At 39.8% G+C, this 22280-nt stretch overlaps 3 protein-coding genes across 3 annotated transcripts in view; 2 read left to right on the top strand and 1 right to left on the bottom strand.

Moving 5' to 3' along the window:
- LOC119647858 (putative uncharacterized protein DDB_G0277255) overlaps positions 1-18940 on the bottom strand; it is a 49172-nt gene extending 30232 nt beyond the window's left edge. The window contains exon 1 of the mRNA XM_038049126.1: positions 18808-18940. The gene's annotated coding sequence lies outside the window, so the exon portion shown is untranslated. The remainder of the gene's footprint in view (positions 1-18807) is intronic.
- LOC119647859 (cardiomyopathy-associated protein 5) lies at positions 1465-3382 on the top strand. The gene is made up of 2 exons (XM_038049127.1): positions 1465-1716; positions 2167-3382. Exons 1-2 carry the CDS (start codon positions 1705-1707, stop codon positions 3292-3294), a joined length of 1140 nt encoding a protein of 379 aa, XP_037905055.1. The 5' UTR covers positions 1465-1704; the 3' UTR covers positions 3295-3382.
- A 108-nt stretch (positions 18941-19048) lies between the features above and the next one.
- Positions 19049-20268, top strand: LOC119647860. The gene is made up of 3 exons (XM_038049129.1): positions 19049-19168; positions 19229-19351; positions 19407-20268. The coding sequence occupies exon 3, from the start codon at positions 19419-19421 to the stop codon at positions 20178-20180; it is 762 nt and encodes a 253-aa protein (XP_037905057.1). The 5' UTR covers positions 19049-19168; positions 19229-19351; positions 19407-19418; the 3' UTR covers positions 20181-20268.
- The last annotated feature ends 2012 nt before the right edge of the window (positions 20269-22280 follow it).

Raw genomic sequence — 22280 nt, 5'->3', positions numbered from 1 at the left:
CAAGAAAAAGAAGATTTTGAGTCTTCATCCCCTGCCTTTCATCCAATATCAGAAATAAGATAATTTTCGAAAAATACTAATTAAGTCCTTTCATTTGATACCCCACATGACCATATTCTGTAAAAAAAAATTCTTCCGCCTTTTCGCATATCCATACTCCCTCCCCCCTAAACCCAACACAAAATGATACAACTAGTTGCCTGTTTAGCCGTTCACAGACCACATGTTCTCACTCACGTAAATTTCGTGACGATAGCTCCAGCCGTTTCGGAGTAAATCTCATGTGACAGACGAACTTACAGACATTGAAGCGATGTTAATTTACCTTTTGTTCCTCACCAAACCTTAAAAAAGGTAATTTGTAATTACATATCTCAATTTCGTTTCTCAGCAGGAAGTTATCTATAAACTCCGGAAAAATGTGCATTTATATCTGTAGTTAAAAACTCTGAAGCTGTACGTCATCGTCTAGCAAATGGGATTATCGAAAAAATTTCAGCCGCATTCAACAATAACTAACACTTTGTCACTATATTTCTCGTACGAAGTGACTACTCAATCCCTCGCCAAATTGTGTTCATCAATTTGCATCGCTCTGTACATTATCGCTTGGATCTCTATGCACTGCCTAGTTTGGCAACTTGTAGGATGAATGACCACCGCATGATGATCTCTTATTAGACCAGTACCAACGCCCTTTGCAATAAACGAAATGTTCAGACCACACCAATCGAACTCTCACTAAAATTGGTAAAAACGAGAAATTAGAAAGCCCTCAATATTCTGAAGTGCGTGTAAAAAAACAAAAACGAATGTCTATCCTTTGTGGAATGGCGAAGAATCAAGAGTAGAGCATCCAAGATAAAGTTTAGAAGAATTAAATTAGATAATTAGAAGGAGAGCTCAACACTTCTATCACGTAAAAGTTTTAAAGGAAAGATCCCTTCCTGATTACTTAGATGTATCGCATGCCTTTAAGCAAGCACCTACATCTCTTAGAAGCTTCCGAAATTATGTAAATTAATATACTTTGTTTCGGATCAGTAAAACATCTGATTCTACCTAGGTATCTATAAAGTATTTCAATTTCCATATTCACTTTTACTTAATCAAACTACACTTACGAATTCTAACACATTACGCATATTTTCACAAATTATTTTCTGCACTAACAAGTGAAGAATATAAAAAAGATATGTCCAGAATTGAATGCACTTTTCAAACAAATCTTGCTAAATAGGTGTCCAGTTTAGTCAACCAGTATGCGTACACTTTCTTTCAATCAAAGTCAAACAAACTATTCATAATAACCAATCGCATCAGATGCCAACTATTAGCTTGGCAGCTGCATTTTATGTTCATTATGGCTGAAAAACAACGCCACAAATGAAAACTCGGAACTCTCATTTGTAAATTACAAAGATCGTCGTCTGTTTCTAAATTATCTTGTATGTCTAGCTAAGTCGATACCAACTTTACTTGGTTCGACACGTTTGGCAAAAATACCCATCTAGGAAGAAAGTGTAAGTTTTGTATGAAACCTGAACATCGTATTTGATATAGATTTACTGATGGTAGGGTTCAAGATGATGCTTCCATATAAAAGTCGTTTGATTTTTTTAAAAATCGTTAAAGTATCTTTCACCACAATCCGTTAAACAACTCGATACGCGAGGACGTGTTTTAAGTGAATATATTGGAACTATGAATTTGCTAGTAAGTTGATAATAATGTGAAATTAAATCGAGATCTGCAGTGCCGTGACAATCAATATCACTGGATTACTTCTTTTTTCGATAATTCCCTTGGATTATGTGTTTAAAGTTTATATAAATAAGTGGATTTATTGTGCAAGTTGACTAGGGACCTATTTATTAATACCCGAAACCAAAATATTAAAAGTATAATTCCAAAAAAAAACTTATTTTTTACGATAAAAGAAAATGATAAAGTCATCTAAATGGGATTTCTGCCGTCAGAATTAAAAATCTACGAAAACTTTTTCCCGTAAATGAGAATGAATTGCAGCACAATTAATTGATATATTTAATATCCATAAAAATAATATTGAATAGTTCGGCACATTATGAAATACCAGAAAATGCTTCCAAAAAAAGTAATCACTCATGATCATTGATTTAATTTATATTCCACATTTCTTTTCAGATCCTCATTTCTCTTACCACACTATTCACATGCTCTCAAGTGACATCAAATGAAATTAAACCCCTCAATGCAAATCTAAGCAAACGACATTTGGAGGAACTTAGTTATAGTTTTGCAGCAACAGATATCGGATCTAAAACTGGAACGCGAATAAAAACTATTACAGTAATTAAAAACTTAGCCAGCAAGAAACACAAAACCCTTAAAATCGATCCAGAATTACACAAGCATGATGATTGGGGTTCCGCATTCCGAGATAATTTTGATAAATTTGGCAAAATACCAGACATACCTGATGTGTTCAAGAAGGAACAAAGCGGAGAATCTGAAATGAACACTTCTGCGGAAGATGAAGTAATGCAAGAGGAACCGAAAGTAGAAGTTGTAGAGGTCGCCCAACCTAAGGAAATCCCCATTTACGAAGAACCAGAACCAGAGCTAGAAGCGGTAACAGAACCAGAATTAGAATCAGAACCAGAATCCACTGTCCCTGCTGAGGAGGAGAAAGAAGAGGAAGCAGTAGAAAGTTCGAGTGAAGAACCAGAAGTAAGAAGTCGTGTTATTCAGAAGCTTCCTGCCGATATTGAGTTGATTGATATCGGTCCGATTAGCTTAAAGCAAGCTGAACAAAGCGCCAAATCGCAGGCATTAAGATTTAAAAGCTATCACCCCGAAAAGGAAGGTCTAAAAGAGTATAGATCTTATCCATCTACAAGTGAGAATCCAGGTCAAAACTACAACAGATTCTACAATGGTGATGGTTCAAAAGCTCAATCAATTTATACGTCCTATCCGAATATCAAATATACACACATTCCATATACTCCGACCACAACTGCCGCAAATCCTTATATTGCTCCCAATAAGGCACCACCTCCATATTCATCATCTCAAAATGTCCCTCCAAATCCTTATGTAGCTCCAAATAAAAAACAATCGCGGTATAAATTTGAAAATAAGGCCATTCAAAAAGTCGCTACCACGCCAGAACCTTACCTGGCGCCATCAATAAGGAAGATGTACTCAACAATAAGGCCTGTGACCTTGGCAGAAGATCCAAGACCCACAGCCGCAACCCTCAATAATAATCAATATCAAGGTCAACGATTCAGAGGGGTGCGATACTAGTGTTTAAAGCCATACTATTATAAAGCAAATATGTACGCAATATTAATATAATTAATTTTAAGACAGTATATGTTTGAAATGTTATATATTAAAGATTATTTTATTAACTTGCGGGCATTTTATAATATTCTCAATGAGAATTACCTTCGAATATTTCCCTAGACTTACCTTTGCAGTCTTTTTTACATCACTACAAACCATTAAACTTATTATGACGACTTCGTTTAAGTTCATTGACGATCCGTCATATAACTTTTAACATACCCGTCAACTTCAAGCAATTTTCCCAACGTTTAATAAATGTCTAAAAAGTTTCTGATCTCTAGGTAATCCCTTTACTCTAATAAAGTCGTACCTGCAATTTGGTAGCGAATAAAAACGCACGCAACTGGCTTGGGAACCTTTGATTCAATTGACATGAAATTTTAAGATGAAAGCAAGCCACACATGTGATGATTAACAGAATGTTACTTCTTGCTTCCGATAATGTACATACCCAGTAAGTTGTCTCCAAGAAGTTTGGAATAGAGAATTAAAATAACTTTTAATAAAGTCGAATTTAGACTTTTGAATAAGTATTGGAATATATACGCATAATGAACCATGAAAATTAAGATATTGAATCTAATTAAATCCCCCAACGTTGTTGTAATTATCTTGGACCTTCCAAAAATTTATCATGATCATTTTTACGAAAGTGAAAGCTCAATGAAAGTGAAAACAGGAATCACTGAGAAAACTACCTGTTTGCAAAATTTAAATCCTTAATTTTCTCAGCGACTCATAATACATCACTGATCTTTCCAAGAAGAAAACCGGAAGCCCGACGCTTCTTATACGAAAGGTTTTTTTTTATTTCTTATAAAAGTATATTTTAGTGCAGAACTATTCCATTTGGACGTAGTCCGTAATGTATATGCACTTAGCATGTCCGACTACTCACTTTAATGTAATATTGACATTTAATATTTTGGGTGGTAGTGCATTTTCACGGAAGAAATAGATTTAAGCTAATGCAAATTTGTCAATAATAGTGCCACTTTGGCCAAATTGGGGGATATCATGCTTCATACTTGCACTTTAGTCTATATTGTTGTATCTAATCTAAATCCGCGCACGGTTGTTGTCAGCCAACAGAGCCTATTTCAGCTTACAAAAATTGCCAGTCCTCATGTATTCCTCGGAGACTTGGGCTCTTAGCAAGAAGAATTGCGAACTCTTTGCCGCGTTCGAGAGAAGAATCCTCCGGAGAATTTTTAGCCCCCTACATGAGGATGGACGATGATGATGTTGTATCTAAGATAAACTTAAAGGTTGACGAAATCGTCAGTCAACTTTTTTGAAAAACTTGTGTGTTTAACCCAAAAAGAGGAGTAAGTGGACCACAAAAAACGAAGGAAGTTGCTTCAGAAGTGGTCCGGTCCGTCATCAAGTGGGTGCAGACTCAGAACTCCGAGCATCCTCAACAAAAAAAATCACCTTGGCCTGGTTTAGGTCTGAACTTACGTCGGATTCCACTTCAATATAATTCGCACTCATGTCGTGCTTGCGATTATATATAAATGGAGCGATTACCACCTGTCGTTACTTTCGGTCACGCTGCTCCCAGGGCAGAGATGAGACGTCTGAGATTTGCCTTTGGCCTGGACGAACCGGTCAGTTAATTTTTTTAAAGGGGATTTCTAGTCAAGTTTCCGAAAATTTAGTAATATACTATTATTAAATTAATTTGGAGATATATCGGTATGGAGAGTATTTTGACGTCTGGACATCACATAGACGCTTCGTGCATAGAGTCTGAGAATGGGCTCGTGAAAAAATGATCACTTTCCAACCCCCGCACTCCCCCCATCTTTCCAACAAATGTCAAAGCTAAGATTTCGGAAAATACTAACCGAGACCTTTCGATTGATACCCAACGTGACCATATTCGGTAAAAAAATGTACACTCCGCTTGTACATGTATGAGGACCACCTCTTAAAATCAACATAGTCAGATGTAACTCACTGCACGTGTGGGTTTCACTTTCCACCTGCCCACCAATCGATATACGTTTCTGAGAAATTGCGTGTGACAAACAGACGGATAGACAGACGTTAAACCGATTTTAATAAGGTTTTGTTTTACAAACAAAATCTTAAAAGACCCCATCGAGCCACCTATAAATCACTAAAGGCGATACTAAAGCCCAAATCAAAATTTGAACGTAACTGAAAATGATTGCCATTTATTATAGACTGAGTCCGCTTGAACGTTTCCAGGAAAATACCGCAGATTTTTTTTATTAAAAATGTATTCTTGTGTGATGGACCTTTTCCTAGTGGTGGGGGAGAAGCTATAGTTTCTGAGCTCTCAGACCGTGATAGCCCATTGTACTCGACTCCCCCAACTAACGGAAGATTCCAGATTCGTTAACGTATCCCAGGATTTCCATTAGTGGATGTGATGCTACCCGTTGCAACTGGAGAACATCGGCACCCAAGATCTGATATCTGACGCGTCCATAAGCGGGACATTCATGAGGGACACGTAGCTCTTGAATAATTCCTATTCTGAATATGGGTCCAGCTAGTGAATTATGTGCCGTCAGAATGCCTACAACACTCCTGCATGTCCTAATGCTTTTCGACAGGATAAACTTTGTGGTATGCACGTTTATAACACGAAAAGTTTGGTGTGTGCAGCAACATTTAGGCTCTGCCACCCGTCATTGTGGGAAGGTTGTTCCCAGTTTTTGCAGACAGCCTTAGCCAATGTTACTGATACTCCAATTGTTGGTTCCGGTCCTGGCATGGGAGAGATTAAACCCTCTTTTGCAAAAGCATCTGAGATTTCATTTCCCTGACTATCACTGCAGGTAGCGATGCGCCTGCCTTTCAACAGCTAGTCAATCCCCCAGTTTGCCACTCTTGGGAGCGCATGTACTTCGGCTTAAAAAACCGTTGGATATTATCCCGAAGGAAAAGCTCACTTGTGTGTCCAGATGGCTGAGTGGTTAGAGCACAAGGCAGTGGGATTTGTATCGTGATTTGACGTCGAATACTAGTCGACTCAGCTATGGATGAATACCCGAGTTAAATCAGCGTAATAATCTCGGGCAAGCGCAATACTGAAAACGTTGCCTCTTACAGTGCACTGTAGCGTACCGTCACGGTCTTGAATGAAGCGCTCTAACACACTTCAAGGCCCTGATCCAATTGGACTATTGTGCCAATGATTATTGTATTAAAAGCCCGCTTCTCGTTTTTATTCGAGAGGTAGACTCCGGCTCCAGAGCTCTATTCTGTGTTTGAGGAACCGATGTAGAAGACTTCCGTAGATCCTGCCCTGTATTCCTCTAAAACTTCTCAGTTCTCTCTACGTTTCAGGGTAACTTCATATCTTCCACCAAACAGATGTATGGGAAACCAAAAATTAGAAGGCATTTTAAGAACTGTACTCCCAATAATTCTTTAAATACATAGTCCCCTCGTCCGTTGTTTCCCCATAGATCTAATCGACTTAGTCTGTGAGCTGTTCTCATTACAGTGCTTTGAATAAATATATCCAAGGATGCGCCGGATGTCGTGCTCATGGCACGTCTCATGTCTCACCTTAACCCACCCGAGTGGTAATTTCAGTATTTAATTGTAAGAAATTTAAACAAGTTCATTTTGAAGATAAAAGAATGTTAAAATAAACTTTTCACTCTGACCAATTAGTGCCCTATGCCGAGGTATTCCTGGTTGTAAATGTAATGCAATGATTCACTCAGGCTATCATTGGCCCCTGTTACCAAATTCCTGTTGAAATCTGCCATCTCCAAGGAAATCTGGAGCCTGAAGAGCAAATTATACGTATATCACTAAAGCTAGGTTTCTATATAAGTCTACTCTACTCTGCTGAAATCTCCCTGGCTTGCTTATGAGCAAGCAGAATCACAACGAGGAAATCTGGAACCCGTGGGGCAAATTATACGGGCCCCTACCTCCCTTTTATAGCATTAAAGCCAAGTCTCTACTCCAGACCCCGGAGGTAAACAGCCTCTTCCCTCACCAAACGTGGCAGGGAGGGTTCAGTTTAGAGTCGTTCTTCCTTGTTCCACACCTCGTCCTAGTGGATTGTTTTCTGTTAGTATACTAAACAACCTTCTTTGAATACACACGACAAGAACATTTTGATACCTAGTCTGAAGAGAAGACACCTATAAAATCGAATTAATCAATATGTAAAACTTTTCACGAAAATTCCATCCTTTTCCAGTCCATGCGAATCCAAAATCAATTTGAGAGAATCATTGAGCTCTGTATTTCTGAACAATAAATCAATAAATCAGCAGATACCAAAATTTTGATTTCAGTGATTCAAAGCAACACCACAAATTGGCATAAGGAAAAACCACCTTTTATTTTTCTATAGTATAAAAATTCACTCTAAGTGCGGAATTACTTTAGTTTCCGAGCTTGACTCATCAGTGCCATATTCACGATAAACATTTCCAAACATACGTAAATATTTTTGGCAAGATAACCAGATTCTGCTCACTTTATTTTTTGCTGTGAATTTATTCGATGTAAATTATAAACAGATATGGTTTGTAGTTTTTTATATATTTTATTGGCATAAACCGATATTTCAGATGCACCCTTCTTCAGTGCATATCCAGATAATACTACCAATCCTTCAATACAAGACATTTGTAGGCTAAAATTTATCCATGAGTTATCGACATATCACTGACACTCGACCTTGAGGCTTATCTTATCGTAGATCAAAATTCTTCAATCAAAAAATTCTACCTTTTTAAATAATGAAAATTTTATACTTGTCACATTCCTCATCTTTGAAAGGCAAGAGCCTCCAATCTTACTTTTATATACACTACCGAGATTCAGTCCAATAGCTAATTCAAAAGTCACATAGATGAGTGCTTGAAATATTTGCCCATAAAAAACTACGAATAAATGTCATAACAGAAACTCCGCCTAGTCTTAAACGAATAGAAAATCAGGAGCTGGGCGCTTTAAGTATGAAACATTTCTTCCATTTTCACCTAGCTCGTAATGTATATGGATATATTATGCCAAATTTTTACTTTAGCGTAATACTGACATTCAAAGGCTTAGATTACAGTAAATTTACCCAAAAACAACAAATTCGACCTATTATAACTTTATTAGTAATAATGTGATCTCCATCAAATTTTGTAGTATCATGCTGCATTATAGCCTCAACAAGCCATCGCAAACTTGTGGATAAGGTGTTTGATTTGGTTTGTGTAGGCTTGCAAGCACTTGCAGCGAACTGTTCGAATGTCGGTTTTTTGAAGAGGGAATTTATTTGCCTGCTCAGAAAACACTAACGCACTTTCGCAAGGGTGAAGAGCGATGGTCCGCCAAACATTTGTGGAAGTTTGGAGCTTGCGGCAAGTGCCAACTGTGGAACCGGCATTATGATTCTAGCGTGAACTGGGTAGTTTTAATCAATAGAAATTATAGCAATATACTATAATTAACCTTATTTAAGCAGATATGATGTGAATATTTCGACGCCTAGACACCATATAGTGGCAGCTTTGTGATGTTTTTTTTTTTCAGATTTTCGGTTGAGTAATTTCTGAAGATGGGCCCTTGGAAGAAATGATCCGCTTCCTAATTCGTACTTCCCCATTTTGCAACCAAAGTCAAAACTGAAGCCAACTTTAGAAAGTGCTAATCGAGACCTTTCATTTGATACATTCCACATCACAACATTCGGGGAAAAAAATTCACAGCTTCTCAGAACGTTGCCAGCACTTTTTGCGACGTCCTGTACCGAAAATTTTCCGATAATGATTTTTAGTATCTGGCTTTCTTTTCTTAAGATCAACATAACGAAGGTGCGCAGCTTAATTCGTTTTCTGGCATTCGATATAATAATCGTTGGCGCAACAATTCAATTGGATCAGGACCTTGAAGTGTGTGAGAGCACTTCATTCAAGACCGTAACGGCACATTACAGAATCATAGTACCGTACAGGAGGCAATGTGGTCAGCATTGCGCTTGCCCGAGATTATTACCCTGATTTAGACTCAGATACTCATTCACACCTAAGTCGACCGGTATCCGATGTCAAATTACGATGCAAATCCCACTGCCACCAGTGAGATTTGAACCACAACCTTCCTTATGAACATCCTTATGCTCTAACCACTCAGCTATCCGGAGAGACCCAAAAGTTAGGGTTAGTTAAATAATAAAAATAAAATAAATAAAATTTTAAATTTATTTTTCTACATAATCTTCGAACAGGTCGATGGGTTTAGTCCATCTTCTTCTTAAAGTCTTAACACCAATTAAGAAGTGCATTATCTTATGCATGAAAAATTGTCTCTACAGTAGCAATTAACCAGCTTTTATCTCCAAATTCTTTTCTCGATTCGACTTCTTGAGTCGAATAAAGAGAAATTGCTGGAGCCCAAAAGTGGAGAACAAGTCGTAGCTTTTGTGTGCGTTGTCCTGAGGAAAGAGGACTTCAACTCGCAGTTTTCCTTGCCTTGATCTTGGACGGTTGGTGTTACCTAATCTGTGGTGCTTTGAAGGAGCCCGTTTCAGTGGCTCAATTTCCAATCTAATTATCATTCACTGTGCATTCCACAAAACAGATTCCGTAATCGTCACGTAAACGGTCGGAGTCTTCAATTTTTTCATGTTGTTGATCATGGTCACTTCCCGACCTTTGCTTGATCTCTGGATCAAAATGACAAATCCAAATCCGGTCCATGGTCACGAGCCGAGATAAAGGCAGTTCTGATCACTCTGGAGCATCTCAAGATCTGTCCTTGAAATGTGCATGCAAACAACGTGCAAATATGTGAAATTTGTTGGTAATTCTTTGAAAGTTACCGCACAAAAGACCTGTTCTCTCCATGACACGTGGAGCCTAATAATCTCGAAGTTACATCTAGTTGACCCATGCAAAACCGTCACGTATCTTAGTAATACTCCCTGCAATCTTCTTTCCTAAATGCCAGCTGCCAAGGGCCGGCCAATTAAAGCGTATTTTTTGCTCTCACTAATTCATTATCCTAAACTCGTTGCTTGCGGCCGCAAAATCGCATAACTCGCACCAGGTACCGCAATAGAACTAATTTTTAAATAGAATCCTGAGTTAAATATTCACATTAGACACGAGTTTTCTCTCGAATTTCCTTGTATCTTAATATGAATTTATGTTTAATGCAATAAGAACAGACAGCAAAATCCGGACATATTTTTGTTTCAGATCAAATAAGATCGAAAAGAAACGTGCCGAGTCAAGAAGCGAATACACGTTAATAAAAAAATTACCTGAAAATATAAGTCCAAGTCATCTGCACACAATCTTTCGGACGATTTCCAATCCAAGTCCCATCTCACCCAAATAAAATCCAAAAACTTTTGACAATTCATAATTCAAATCCACTCACTATGAGGTCAAAACCTAAACTGAACCGCGCTAGTGTGAAAGCCTTGATTGCTTTTTGTTCCCTGCACACGAATTCGAACCGTGTTCAGACCTGATAAAACCTATCCCTGTCGTGGGGGGCATTCGGTGTGAATTAGGTGCCGAATAGATGCCAAATTGAAACCTAAACACTGTTTCACACTTGTTAGCAGAGACCAAAACCTAAAGTGAACTAAACCGAATGGGACCATATGTGCGAAATGAGTCTTACGAAAGCGAACTACATCAACAGAAAATTGGGGTGAACCGTCTGACATGATCTGCGGCTCGTTTTTTTTCTTCAGAGCTTCGTTAATTTAGGCGGAAGATTATGATGGAGATGTACTGCCAACAAATCGGCAAGATACCTAGGAAACTGCAGCGTATATGACAATGCTTGGCAAAAAAGAACTGATACTACAGCCAACCAAAGTTGAAGGATTTTAGGCAGTTCTCGCCCACGGATTATCACTTTTCAAGCATCTTGGAAACTGCCTACTCCAAAAATCCTCCAGAGACCACGGTGATGTCATAAATACCGTCAACATATTTATCGCCACCAAAATTGCAAACATCATCTAACTGGAAAAAACTAATGAGTTAGCAAAAGTGTGTGTAATGATTGTATTGGTTTCACACAAACTAATAAAAAATGCAACTTCCTTAACAACTTAAAATTATCAATTATTTTTCTTCTCACTTTTTTCTCAATTAAAAAACTAAATACATAGCATCTAGAGCCTGTCCTGGACATTTTAGCGCTGGGGTTTAGGAACAAACTCTTAGCACCATACCATGAAATGCGTTCTTAGGGGATGTGTTAACCCTTCAATGCTTACAGCAACCAATCAGATTGTTTTCCCATCTTCAAAATCAACGTGGCTCCATCTACTGTCTTTAGTATACCACGCCATTGCTAAGCGGAATTAATCATCTAATGTAAAGAAGTATCAATTAAAATCATTGACTCCATTATGTAGTGGTGATTTTAAGTGCATTCAATTCTATTATAAAGTATTATAACCTTATAATTCCCTGATTGGTAAGAGATATGGAAGTGTAGAGAAAACTGAAACGGACCAGAGGCATGCATGGCAGTAGTTGTAGTAGTAGTTGTACATAAAGTTCATAAACATTTCATGTAAAAAATCATTCAAAATGACCAAATCCGCGTTCATATAAGCTTGAAGTGTCTGGGACCTAGCGCCGGACAGCACAGGGAGGCATTTCTCGCGCAGCCTTCATTACACTCGCTTCCAAACCACTTAAAGTCGCATGTTGATGTGCGTAAGCAACCTCAACACTCAATAGTCTAGAAAATCGGGACTTCCATCTATCTATCTATCATCTATTCATTTGCGGAGATGAAATCGGGAACATGCTCTGTCAGCCATTGTTGGATTCACTTGGCTTTTTCCGCCAGCGGTGAATCTTACTGAAAGCACCAATTTCACCCGGCGAATGGGGTATCGTTTAGTGGATCAACAACCTCTTCCAACATGGTTTGGTATACGCTGGAATTGGTTTTTTCGCCAGCTTTACAGAAGTAAATATAGGTAACCCCATGACAAGAAACTCTCCACCAGACCATTATGCTAGTGTCGTGGTGACCACGCTGGATTCGCGGCAATTTCTCTTTCGCTTTGTAATAACTTCGGGCGTTTGTTTATTAATATTTTCTTCGATTATGAATATTTCCTCGATGGTAAACAGAATATCACGATGTTTTCCCCGCAAAAACGTGTGAGGAGTGCAGTACACCGAGTTAATATCGGATGTGGGCGACAAGTTGAAAAAAAATACGACTTATATTGCGCGTAGACATGCTAGCTGTTAGTTGCTTCTAATTATTTAGAAGATTGCAACGAATGCATCCACGTACAGCGTGCACAACACGGCCGTCGAACACACCGCGGATGCCTTCCATGTCGGCTGTTCCCTGTACCTTAACAATGTACAAAACATGAATCGTTCGGTCACCGGTCATTTCTTTAAAAACTTACTGACTTCTTTGAGGCGAGTGCGACGTAATAATCGCTATTCTTTTCTCTCAATTTTGGAACTTCATCGTGACGGCTGGAACTACTGACTCGCGGAACCTGAAACTCGTCTAAGAGTAGATGTGTAGGTACTCTCGTTTCGCAGTGTTATCATTTTGTGCAACCCACAATTTCTCTCCTTACAACTATCGTAATATCAGTATTATTGGCAAATGCTACTATAAAAAATAGAGAGCAGGTTTCCCACTACTAAATGCTGCTAAACACACAAAATTTGTTCTGTCAGAATCATACCTTTTTGAAAAACAGTAAAATATGCAGGAATATCCATACTCCAACTGCGTCGAGTACAATATATCACTACAGACTGAGCGATTAGGGACAAAGTCTCTCCATCATGATATACATACAAACACACGGTAATTTTGACGAAAATATCAAAATTCGCAAAAATATGAAAGCAATACAGTAGAATAGCTTAATGCTCAAAGAAGATTCTGTTGAGAATTTGTGGTGTACCGTTCTTTTCTAAGGACACCGTATCCAGACTTGCTCATTATTTGCTTCAAAAATACATTAATTACTTCCCTGCTTGTCACAAAAAGCAACTAAAAGAAATAGAAATCTACGGACCAGCAGCCTGCAAATTCTGAAAATGTTCAACTACTGTTCAACAACGAGAACTCCGATAATATTACCTGCATATTATGTGCCTAAGGGAAATGAGATGCAGATGACGAAGTTCTTCATGCTACCTTGGCTGGGGGACGTGAAATACCTTCCTTCCTTAACCAACTTTACTAAGCCGATGACTTCTTCTTGCTATCTCACCGAGCTATGGACCTTGACCAAATGGTTGTAGACCGAAAATAAACATTAACAAAACTAAGGTTCTCACACTGACTGGTCATCGCACTTTTCCTATTTGTATTAACGTCCACAAAATCGAAGGCGTGGAAAAAATCCGTATTTCTTGGAAGCGTTGTGACCAAACCAAAATCAGTTGAAGCTCTTTGACACCAATCCCGCCCGTGCGCTGCTATATGAGAGTAGCACATAAAAAATTACCACCACTGCCGCTCGAAAATTCCAGTATTTCCTCAACTAATATCTGCGTTGTGTCTTTCAGGTATTCTGGCCTAAGAAAATAACAAATGAAGAACTTCACCTTCATCCATGTAAAATGCCAATGAGATGATGGAACTCTATAATACTCTCCTTGAAGCATTGTGCTTTTGTACTGTGGTCAGTGTAGCGATGGTTGACACCAATCCGGTATTGTCCACACAATGTCCGAGCGAAATTGTGCAATGAATATCTAATCAGATCGACCACATCGCGATCACAGTAGATTCAAAAGTTATCTTCCGAATAAGCGTAGCCAAAGTAGGACTGACGTTAGTTTCGAAGAAAATCACCATCTGATGGGTGCTTACATTAGGTTGCATCTCGCTACTATAGCAGACACTACAGAACTCAAAAGGAGGCGAAGTCTGAAAAGACTTTTGCAAGATCTGGCAAACTACGGAATTGTAGGGGCAGATCGATAAGCGTTATCGCGACAAAGTATAAGAAGTGCGGTGTAGCGTGCACCGTAACAAAAGGAATTCCACCATTGTTCGTGATGCCGAAGAAAAGAGACCACCTCGAGTGTGACAATTAAATTGTACATCACAAAACGAAATCAGCCTGCTGCCCGTCGCCTCCTATCAACGGTATTTTTTCCCCGTTATTGGTAATGTCTTTCATGCCGCTTTGGCTGGAGAAGTGGAGTGGCTTAATGGACCATGACATCTCCGCTCAAATTGCTCGACTACACTGCTGATATCTGCTTACTCTTTCAGCGAGACCTTTGTTATACGGTTCTAGATTCAGAAGTAGCGGACAAAGTCGAACCGAAAATAAATACCAACAAAAGCCAAAACTCTCTCTCGGAACGCTCATTGCACTCATCCTTTTTTTTGCATTAACGCGCAGAATATCGAAGGCGTTGAACAATTTTTATATCCAGGCACTGTTGCCTTTACCGACAAATTTGATGGCACTCAACGTATGATCAGCGCTAAATCAGACTTCGGGCAAATCATCAGAAGCTGCCTAACGGACAGCGTTAGCTTAAATGGTAAAAACTACTGGTTACACCCTTTTGTTTGGATGACTTAGTGGATAGAGCACTGTCATACGAGAAGCCGCGGGTCAAATCTCTCTGGTCTGGTTTGTACCGTTACTGAATATCGAATACCAGTCGACTCAGATGTGAATGTGTCCAATCAGGGTAATAATCACGGGCGAGAGCCATGCTGACCACATCGCCTCCTTACATTGTATTCCTGCAGTGTATCGTTACGGTCTTTATTGAAGTGTTCTAACACCCTTCCAAGGCCCATTATTATTATTTTTTTCAAGGACACCGGGCACATTGAGCTGGATCTCAAGAAAATACTCAGTATCCTCTCCTCGTCGTAAAAGCCGACTGAAAAGGATAAAAATCTGCAAATTTGAAAATATTTTGCTTCTGAAACGTCAAATACGTCTCGGATAGACACTAACCTAACGGCGATAATCTTAATTATCAAAAAACTTTGATGAGTATCTCGAATGTGCATCCATACCGAATACCTCAACTACAATAATGACACATCTGCTTGCTCCTTGGCTCAGTCAGAAATCTTAGTCGAATGATTCTGGAACTGAGGAAAGAGACGAACAGAGTCTGAAGATACTAAAGATAAAAACCAACAAAACCCAATGTTTTTCTCTCACTGATAACCGAACTCTTCCTAGGGGCAGAACATCGAAGTCGTTGAACAGTTCGCATATGGTGGTAACTTTGTCATACCGACAATGACCCAGAACTTGATATCAGAACGCTAAATCCACTTCCGCTATTTGATCCAAAATCTGAAAATGTAATTATCTCAACACCATCAAGTTGAGGCTATCCTGAGGCAACGTTTAACTGTGCTGCTATATGGAAGTATTAAATGGAAAGTGATCACTATTATCGCTAAAAAGTTTCAATCTTTCAACAATCATGTTTGCGTTTTGTCATCCGGATATTCTGGCTCGAAGCAATAATAAATAAGAAATTTCTCACGTATAGACCAAATAATTATAATACATCAAGCTGTATGCTAGTACTGACGACCATCTTAAAAGTCTGTTGCGTATAGTAGAAATGTTCAGCTGTGATATTCGGATCGAGTTTGGATTAGACAAGTGTCGCTCTTTGCTGAGATGGAGGGGTTCATGTGTGCCATTCAGAACGGCGTAGTCGCCACACGAGCTTATAAAAAATTCATCATGAAAGAACGGGTGGAAAACGGCCAGTGCAGAATGTGTGGTTCGGCGTTAGAAACGTTGGACCATCTCATTTCTGGCTGTACTGTTATGGCACCGGTGTTATACATCACCAGGCATAATGCTGTATGTAGGGTTATCCATCAAAACCTTGCATACAAGCATGATCACGGAAACATGTCCAGTTTACCGATATGAGCCGCAAGCAGTACTTGATAGTTCAGATTACAGCATGTATTGGGGCCGGCAAGTTCTGACTGATCGCCATGCTCCACACAACAAGTCTGAAGAACTGTTAGTTGAAAAGATGGGTCGCTCCGCGTATATTATTGATGTTGGTATCCCCCATAATAGCAACATCAAACGGAAATACATAGAGAAGAAGGTGAACTATGAGCCACTGACTCGATAAATCAAAGAAATTTGGCGTCTCGAGCCGGTGGTTGTTGTACCTAAATCCCTCACGGCTTCCCTTGATGTCCTGGGAGTTCCGCAGTCTGGTTCAAACTATGCAGAAGTACACCATTCTGCATACGTGGTCGATGTTGCGGGGATTTCTCGAGGGATTCTCTCATTAACCTACCAACAGCCACCACCAACAGCGCTCCTTTAGTTTTTAAGTCCGAGCCCAAATATTTGCCACTTAGTACTAGTATTAGGTAAAATCCGGCATCTGCCGGGATTGTGATAACTCGGAAATAATAATAATCGTTGGCGCAACAATCCATATTGGATCAGGGCCTTGAAGTGTGTGAGAGCAATTCATTCAAGACCGTAACTGTCCATTACAGGATTACAGAACCCTGTAGGAGGCAATGTGGTCAGCATTGCGCTTATTACCCTGATTTGACTCAGGTACTCATTCACAACTGAGTCGACTGGTATCCGACGTCAAATCACGATACAACTGAGGTTTGAATCGCGACCTTCCGTTCGACAGCCTTGTGCTCTAAACACTGAGCTATCCGGACACCTGGTAGACTCAATACCCATAGATATTTTGATTCGAAGCCGGAAACAGCAGTCGATATCGCACAAGTTGAGAAACTTCTTTGTCAGTTATGTCGGGCAGCTGATTCCACTACCCCAGTATGGCCGGCGGGTAATTCGCGAAGGAAAAATGCGAGGTTCTTATGAAATCGTATAGTGAACTGAAGCTGACTGCTCTTGTGGCATTGTGGTTTTGCACCTATTGGACCTGGCGGAAGTAGGCCTCAATCCGATACCTCCATTGTTCGAATACAGAACCTACCATAAGGGCAATTGGAATTGGACTGACCTGCGATGGACATCTAATCAGATCAACTACATCCCATCAACAGTAGATTTAAGAATTGACGCCCAAGAATATTGATGAACACTAGCCCACCATTAAGAGTGGTTTATCTATATTGGGGATGCACGACGCTGTTGCAAATCTGGAAATCTAGAGGAGATTAATAAACGCAAAAATTGAAAACGTTGTTAATTATGCACAGCGGTGGGCGGAGCGTAATAAAGCTATCCCGACAAAGAATCAGAAGTATAGGGTAGCGCGCGCCGTAACGAGAGAGATTCTACCATTGAACATTGTCCCGAAGAAAGACAACCGCCTTGAATGCGACAATTAAATCATATAACAATGCGGAGTCCGCCCACAGTCCGTTGCTTCCTGCCACCGGTACTTTCCTTTTCAGTTATTGATGGTGTCTTTTATGCTGCCCTGCGCTGGAAAGGGGAGCGCCTCAATGGACCACGATATGGCTGATGACATCCGCTTGCATCTCACGAATTGTAGACCATGACCTAGTTCTGAATTTGGACATGTCGAGCTGAAAACTGAAACCAACATAGCCAAGAATCTCAATAGAACGTTCGTGGCGTTCACCCTATTTATCTTAATGAGCAAAATATCGGGGACGTTAATCAAGATGGGGGTAACAACTGATTTCGCTCAATGAATTAACAATGCTTGATTTGTATTCGAGCAAATCATTAGACGCTGCCCCACTGGATCTACACTTAGGAACTTAACGAAAACAATTTTCCTTTTTTATTAATTGGGCGCCTTGGAACCTAATACTCTCACTCTGCATGCAATCTACACAAACTTTGACCCAATACCTGCTTTAAGTCAAGTACAATATATGGCCATATGAATGAATCCGAAATTGGTCGGTTTAGACCTTCCATAAATGCCATTATCGCCAGTTTACTAAACTATTAGTGAAAGTAATGATCCCAGCTGTAGTCTCACTCATGTTTCACCAGCTTCGTCAGCAAATCGTTATGCTGACTCTTGCCTTTTTCACCCAACTTGTTTGCCCTTGCAACTTTTCAAACAAAACCGCAAATAATCATACATCACAACCTCGTACCAATGAAATGTGTAAAAGTGGAATTTTTGTACACAGAGAGAGTTTGCAAGTGCACCCCTCAATATTTCTATTGTGCGTACTCATAATTTGGTTCAAAACAAGTGTAATGCAATCACCAAATTTGCGGGAAACGATTCACATAAAGCGAAACACCCGCTTTCAAAGCAACTCTAGTCGATTGCCTTCGCACTGATAAAACTCTTCATTTTCAAGCAGAAAAGATATTCTGCCCAGTAATTGCTCCAATTCAATCGCGAATAACTCTATGAAAACATTTCAACACGACGTGCTCACAACAACCCATTGAATCGCCACTTCCACCGAATTTCCTTTATTCAAATCATCCACTTGTCAACCATTTTGTGAAAAATTCGCAGAGAACGCAATCACGGAACCAAACAGCCAACTTACCCCACAAACAAAAACTCCTAAAATCAACCAAATTCTTATCTTCACTTTTTCAATATATTCACAAAAATCTTCTGTTTTTATTTATAATTGCTTTGCAGATTGAAATAACATTGAAACATCAACTATTTTATTAGAAAAATCCTTTTTTCTAATCCCACGTCGCGAAAACAAACGCCAGCCCCGTAATCAATTCCAAGAGAGAATGCCGCGGAATAGAACACAATTGAAAGTAAAACGTACTCGACTGCATATGGGTCATGCAGTTCGTTAAGTGTCACTTGTCATTTAGAAGCTGTGTTCGGTAGAAATGAGCCGCTGTATTATTTTTTATCTTTCAAATGTAAAGATGATTGCTTCGTGTGTGGAGGGACGGTATATTGGAGGGAAATCGAACGAGTTTCAATTGAAATAAATTTTTCAGAGTTGTACGTCAGTGGAGCGACGCTTTCGGGATATGTGGTAACGGGCCGAGTCCTTCAAATTTGTAGAGGGTGAACTATTGTGACAAGGACAAATTGAAGTTATTTACCTGCGAATTAGTCCAGTAAGTCTGCCACCTTCGCTTAAGTTTAGATTTTAATGAAGACTTCCTTTTGTAGGCAACCAATCATATGTCAGCTCTCACAGATAAAAATGACAATGCCACTGAAATCCCTCTCATCGACTTCGAAGCGAAGATTGATTCGCACACGCTTAAAATTGATTCACCTAAACATCAAAAAAAGTCCAAAACCTTCGAGGTACCTCATAAGAAAACTACACCTTTCGTTCATATCGAAGAGTGTGTACCCCTTCTCATTGAAGACATTCCTAACATTGCATTTCCGCTGGGTTCCAAAACCAATAAGTCAGTGTTCGGGGTACCATTTCGAAGGATAATGATCTACGGCCATTTGATTCCGCTCAAATTTAAATGCAACAACAACGAACGAATCTATTCAATTGACGACGGGACAGGATCGATAACCGTTCACCATCAATATACTAAGGAACGCACAGAATTGGCCAGGAAAATAGATGGTTTGAACTCGCAAGTGATGCATGTTAAAAAGAATGGTTACCTACAATTGGGCCAGGAATATGCTGATCCTAAGGGTAAGGAGTGTCAGGAGATAGTAGACTGCATGGAAATACTTTTACGTAGAATTAAAAAGCAAATATACTTGCCAAATGAGTATTATCGACGCGGCAGTAAGGTCTCAGTGGTTGGGAACCCATATCGCGCTAGAAACGGCGACATTGAAATTTGGGCGTATGAAATCACTGAGGACATTGACCAAGATAGAAGTAAGGAAATTTGTTTCAAGAGAAACTTGGCTAGAATGTATCAAAATGTTTACAAGACAAATGAAGCGACGAGTCGTGATAAGTAATATAAAGTAAATAATACATGTGATCTTTTTGTATTTAAGTTACAGCCAATGACGTTATCTAATTTAATAAACCAGAAAAAAAATCTTATCATTCTGTTCATTACGTTTTTAGGAAAGCAGAAAAGGTTCTACCAGAGAATGGTAACCTTAAGCATTCCAGACTACAACTTCATTACTATCGTCGCTGTATTATTCCGGAACTAACAAAAAAATATTGCGAACATTGAGGTAGTCTTTAAACTGCTTCCAACTTTCCGATTGATCCCTCTTGTCACTGGTGAAAACAGCAATCCGCGCCATTGCTTCCTTGAGAACCCCGGAAAATCTTCTGATTATTTGGAGGCACATTGCGTGAAATAATTTAATAATCATTACTTGAGTTAATTAATGTTGCTATATTGATTGCCTTCATCCAGATCGAGCAGGCGGCGCGAGATCTTGGGCTGCACATCAATGAAGGAAAGACAAAAAATATGGTGGCAACGTCAGCACCGAAAACCAATCAACCAACAACATCAAACCGTACTGGTCAAACGGGAATAATAAAGATAGGAGACTACAACTTTGAGACCGTTGATAATTTCTCCTATTTAGGGTCGAAAATCACAACCGATAACAGCTACGATGATGACATCCGCGCACGGTTGTTGTCAGCCAACAGAGCCTATTTCAGCTTACAAAAACTATTCCACTCGAAACGTCTCACTATAGGGTCAAAGCTCTTACTGTACAAGACTATGATCTTGCCAGTCCTCATGTATTCCTCGGAAACTTGGGTTCTTAGCAGGAAGAATTGCGAACTCTTGGGCGCGTTCAAGAAAAGAATCCTCCGAAGAATGTTTGGGCCCCTACATGAGGATGCACGATTCCGTATCCTACACAATGACGAAATCTATGAACGATATCATGACCGTCAGGTTGTGGATAAAATCCGGCTCAATAGGTTGCGGTGGGTGGGTCACTTAATTCGTATGGATGAGGATGATCCAGCCCGGAAAGTCTATAAGGGCAATATCTATGGTAGAAAAAGAAGACAAGGCAGACCCTGCCTGAGATGGGGCGATGGCGTAGGTCAGGACACCAGACAGTTTTTAGGAATATCGAATTGGTGGAACTCGGCTAAAAACCGGGAAGTCTGGAGTCCCTTATTAAGGCAGGCCTAGGTCGGGTACCGGTTGTTGAACCGTTGATGATGATATTGAAGATTGCTCACTTGCTGGTAGAACTTCCCCGCTCGACCGAGTTCGTGATAAGTCTCCCTGCGTGTCCGCGTTCTTTGAGAATGCAACATTATTCGGTATGAGGCATTCTTCCGTTCCGTTGCTAGCTTCCAGTCATCGTCGAACCAGCCGTTCCGACTTTTTTGCGACTGAGGCCAAGTATCTTTGTGATCGTATCAATGATAACGTTCTTCAGGTGATTGTGAAGATCATTTGTTGATGCTTCATCTCCAGGATCTATGTTGGCTACGGTTATTGCGGCATTCATTTCCCCCTTATAGGGGGTGGTGTTACGGAGGGCTGGGCTGTGGATGGCTTCAGTATTAACTCTCACCTGATTGTCAGAGGGGATTCTAGGTGGTATTGTTATCCGAGCTCGGAGCAGGCGGTGACGGCGTTCAACCAACACGTGGTCAATTTGGTAGAAAGTGGTCCCGTCTGGAAAGCCCTCGTTTGTTTGTGGACCGCTTTCCGCGCAAACCAGATACTTCCAGCAACCATTCCGTACGACACTGCTAATTGAATAATCCGCAATCCGTTATCATTTGTATTTTGGTGTAAGCTATGGGAACCAAGGTATCGCCTGAATAAGGGCTCCGTCCCTACTTGACTGTTAAAATCCTCAAGTATGATTTTGATATCATATCTGGGACAAGCTTCGAGGATTCGTTCTACTGCCTCATAGAAAGTATCCTTCTCCGACTCTGCATTCTCCTCTGTAGGGGCGTGAGCGTTAATGGGGCTTTTATTTCTAAATTTGCCTTGCAAGCGCAGAGTGCGTAGCCGTTTGCTTATGTTTTCCCGCAGCAGGTTTCATTTCTTGGCTAACTAAGAAACCTACTCCGAGCACATGGTTTACTAGATGACCACTATAATATAT

This window comes from Hermetia illucens, chromosome 2 (genome assembly GCF_905115235.1).
Source record: "Hermetia illucens chromosome 2, iHerIll2.2.curated.20191125, whole genome shotgun sequence".
NCBI classification, from domain to species: domain Eukaryota; kingdom Metazoa; phylum Arthropoda; class Insecta; order Diptera; family Stratiomyidae; genus Hermetia; species Hermetia illucens.
This window is presented reverse-complemented; position numbering and strand designations above follow the sequence as displayed.

Bases quoted from the DNA above. Each gene is read 5' to 3' on its own strand.
- LOC119647860 (XM_038049129.1), top strand. From the start codon at position 19,419: ATGTCAGCTCTCACAGATAAAAATGACAATGCCACTGAAATCCCTCTC.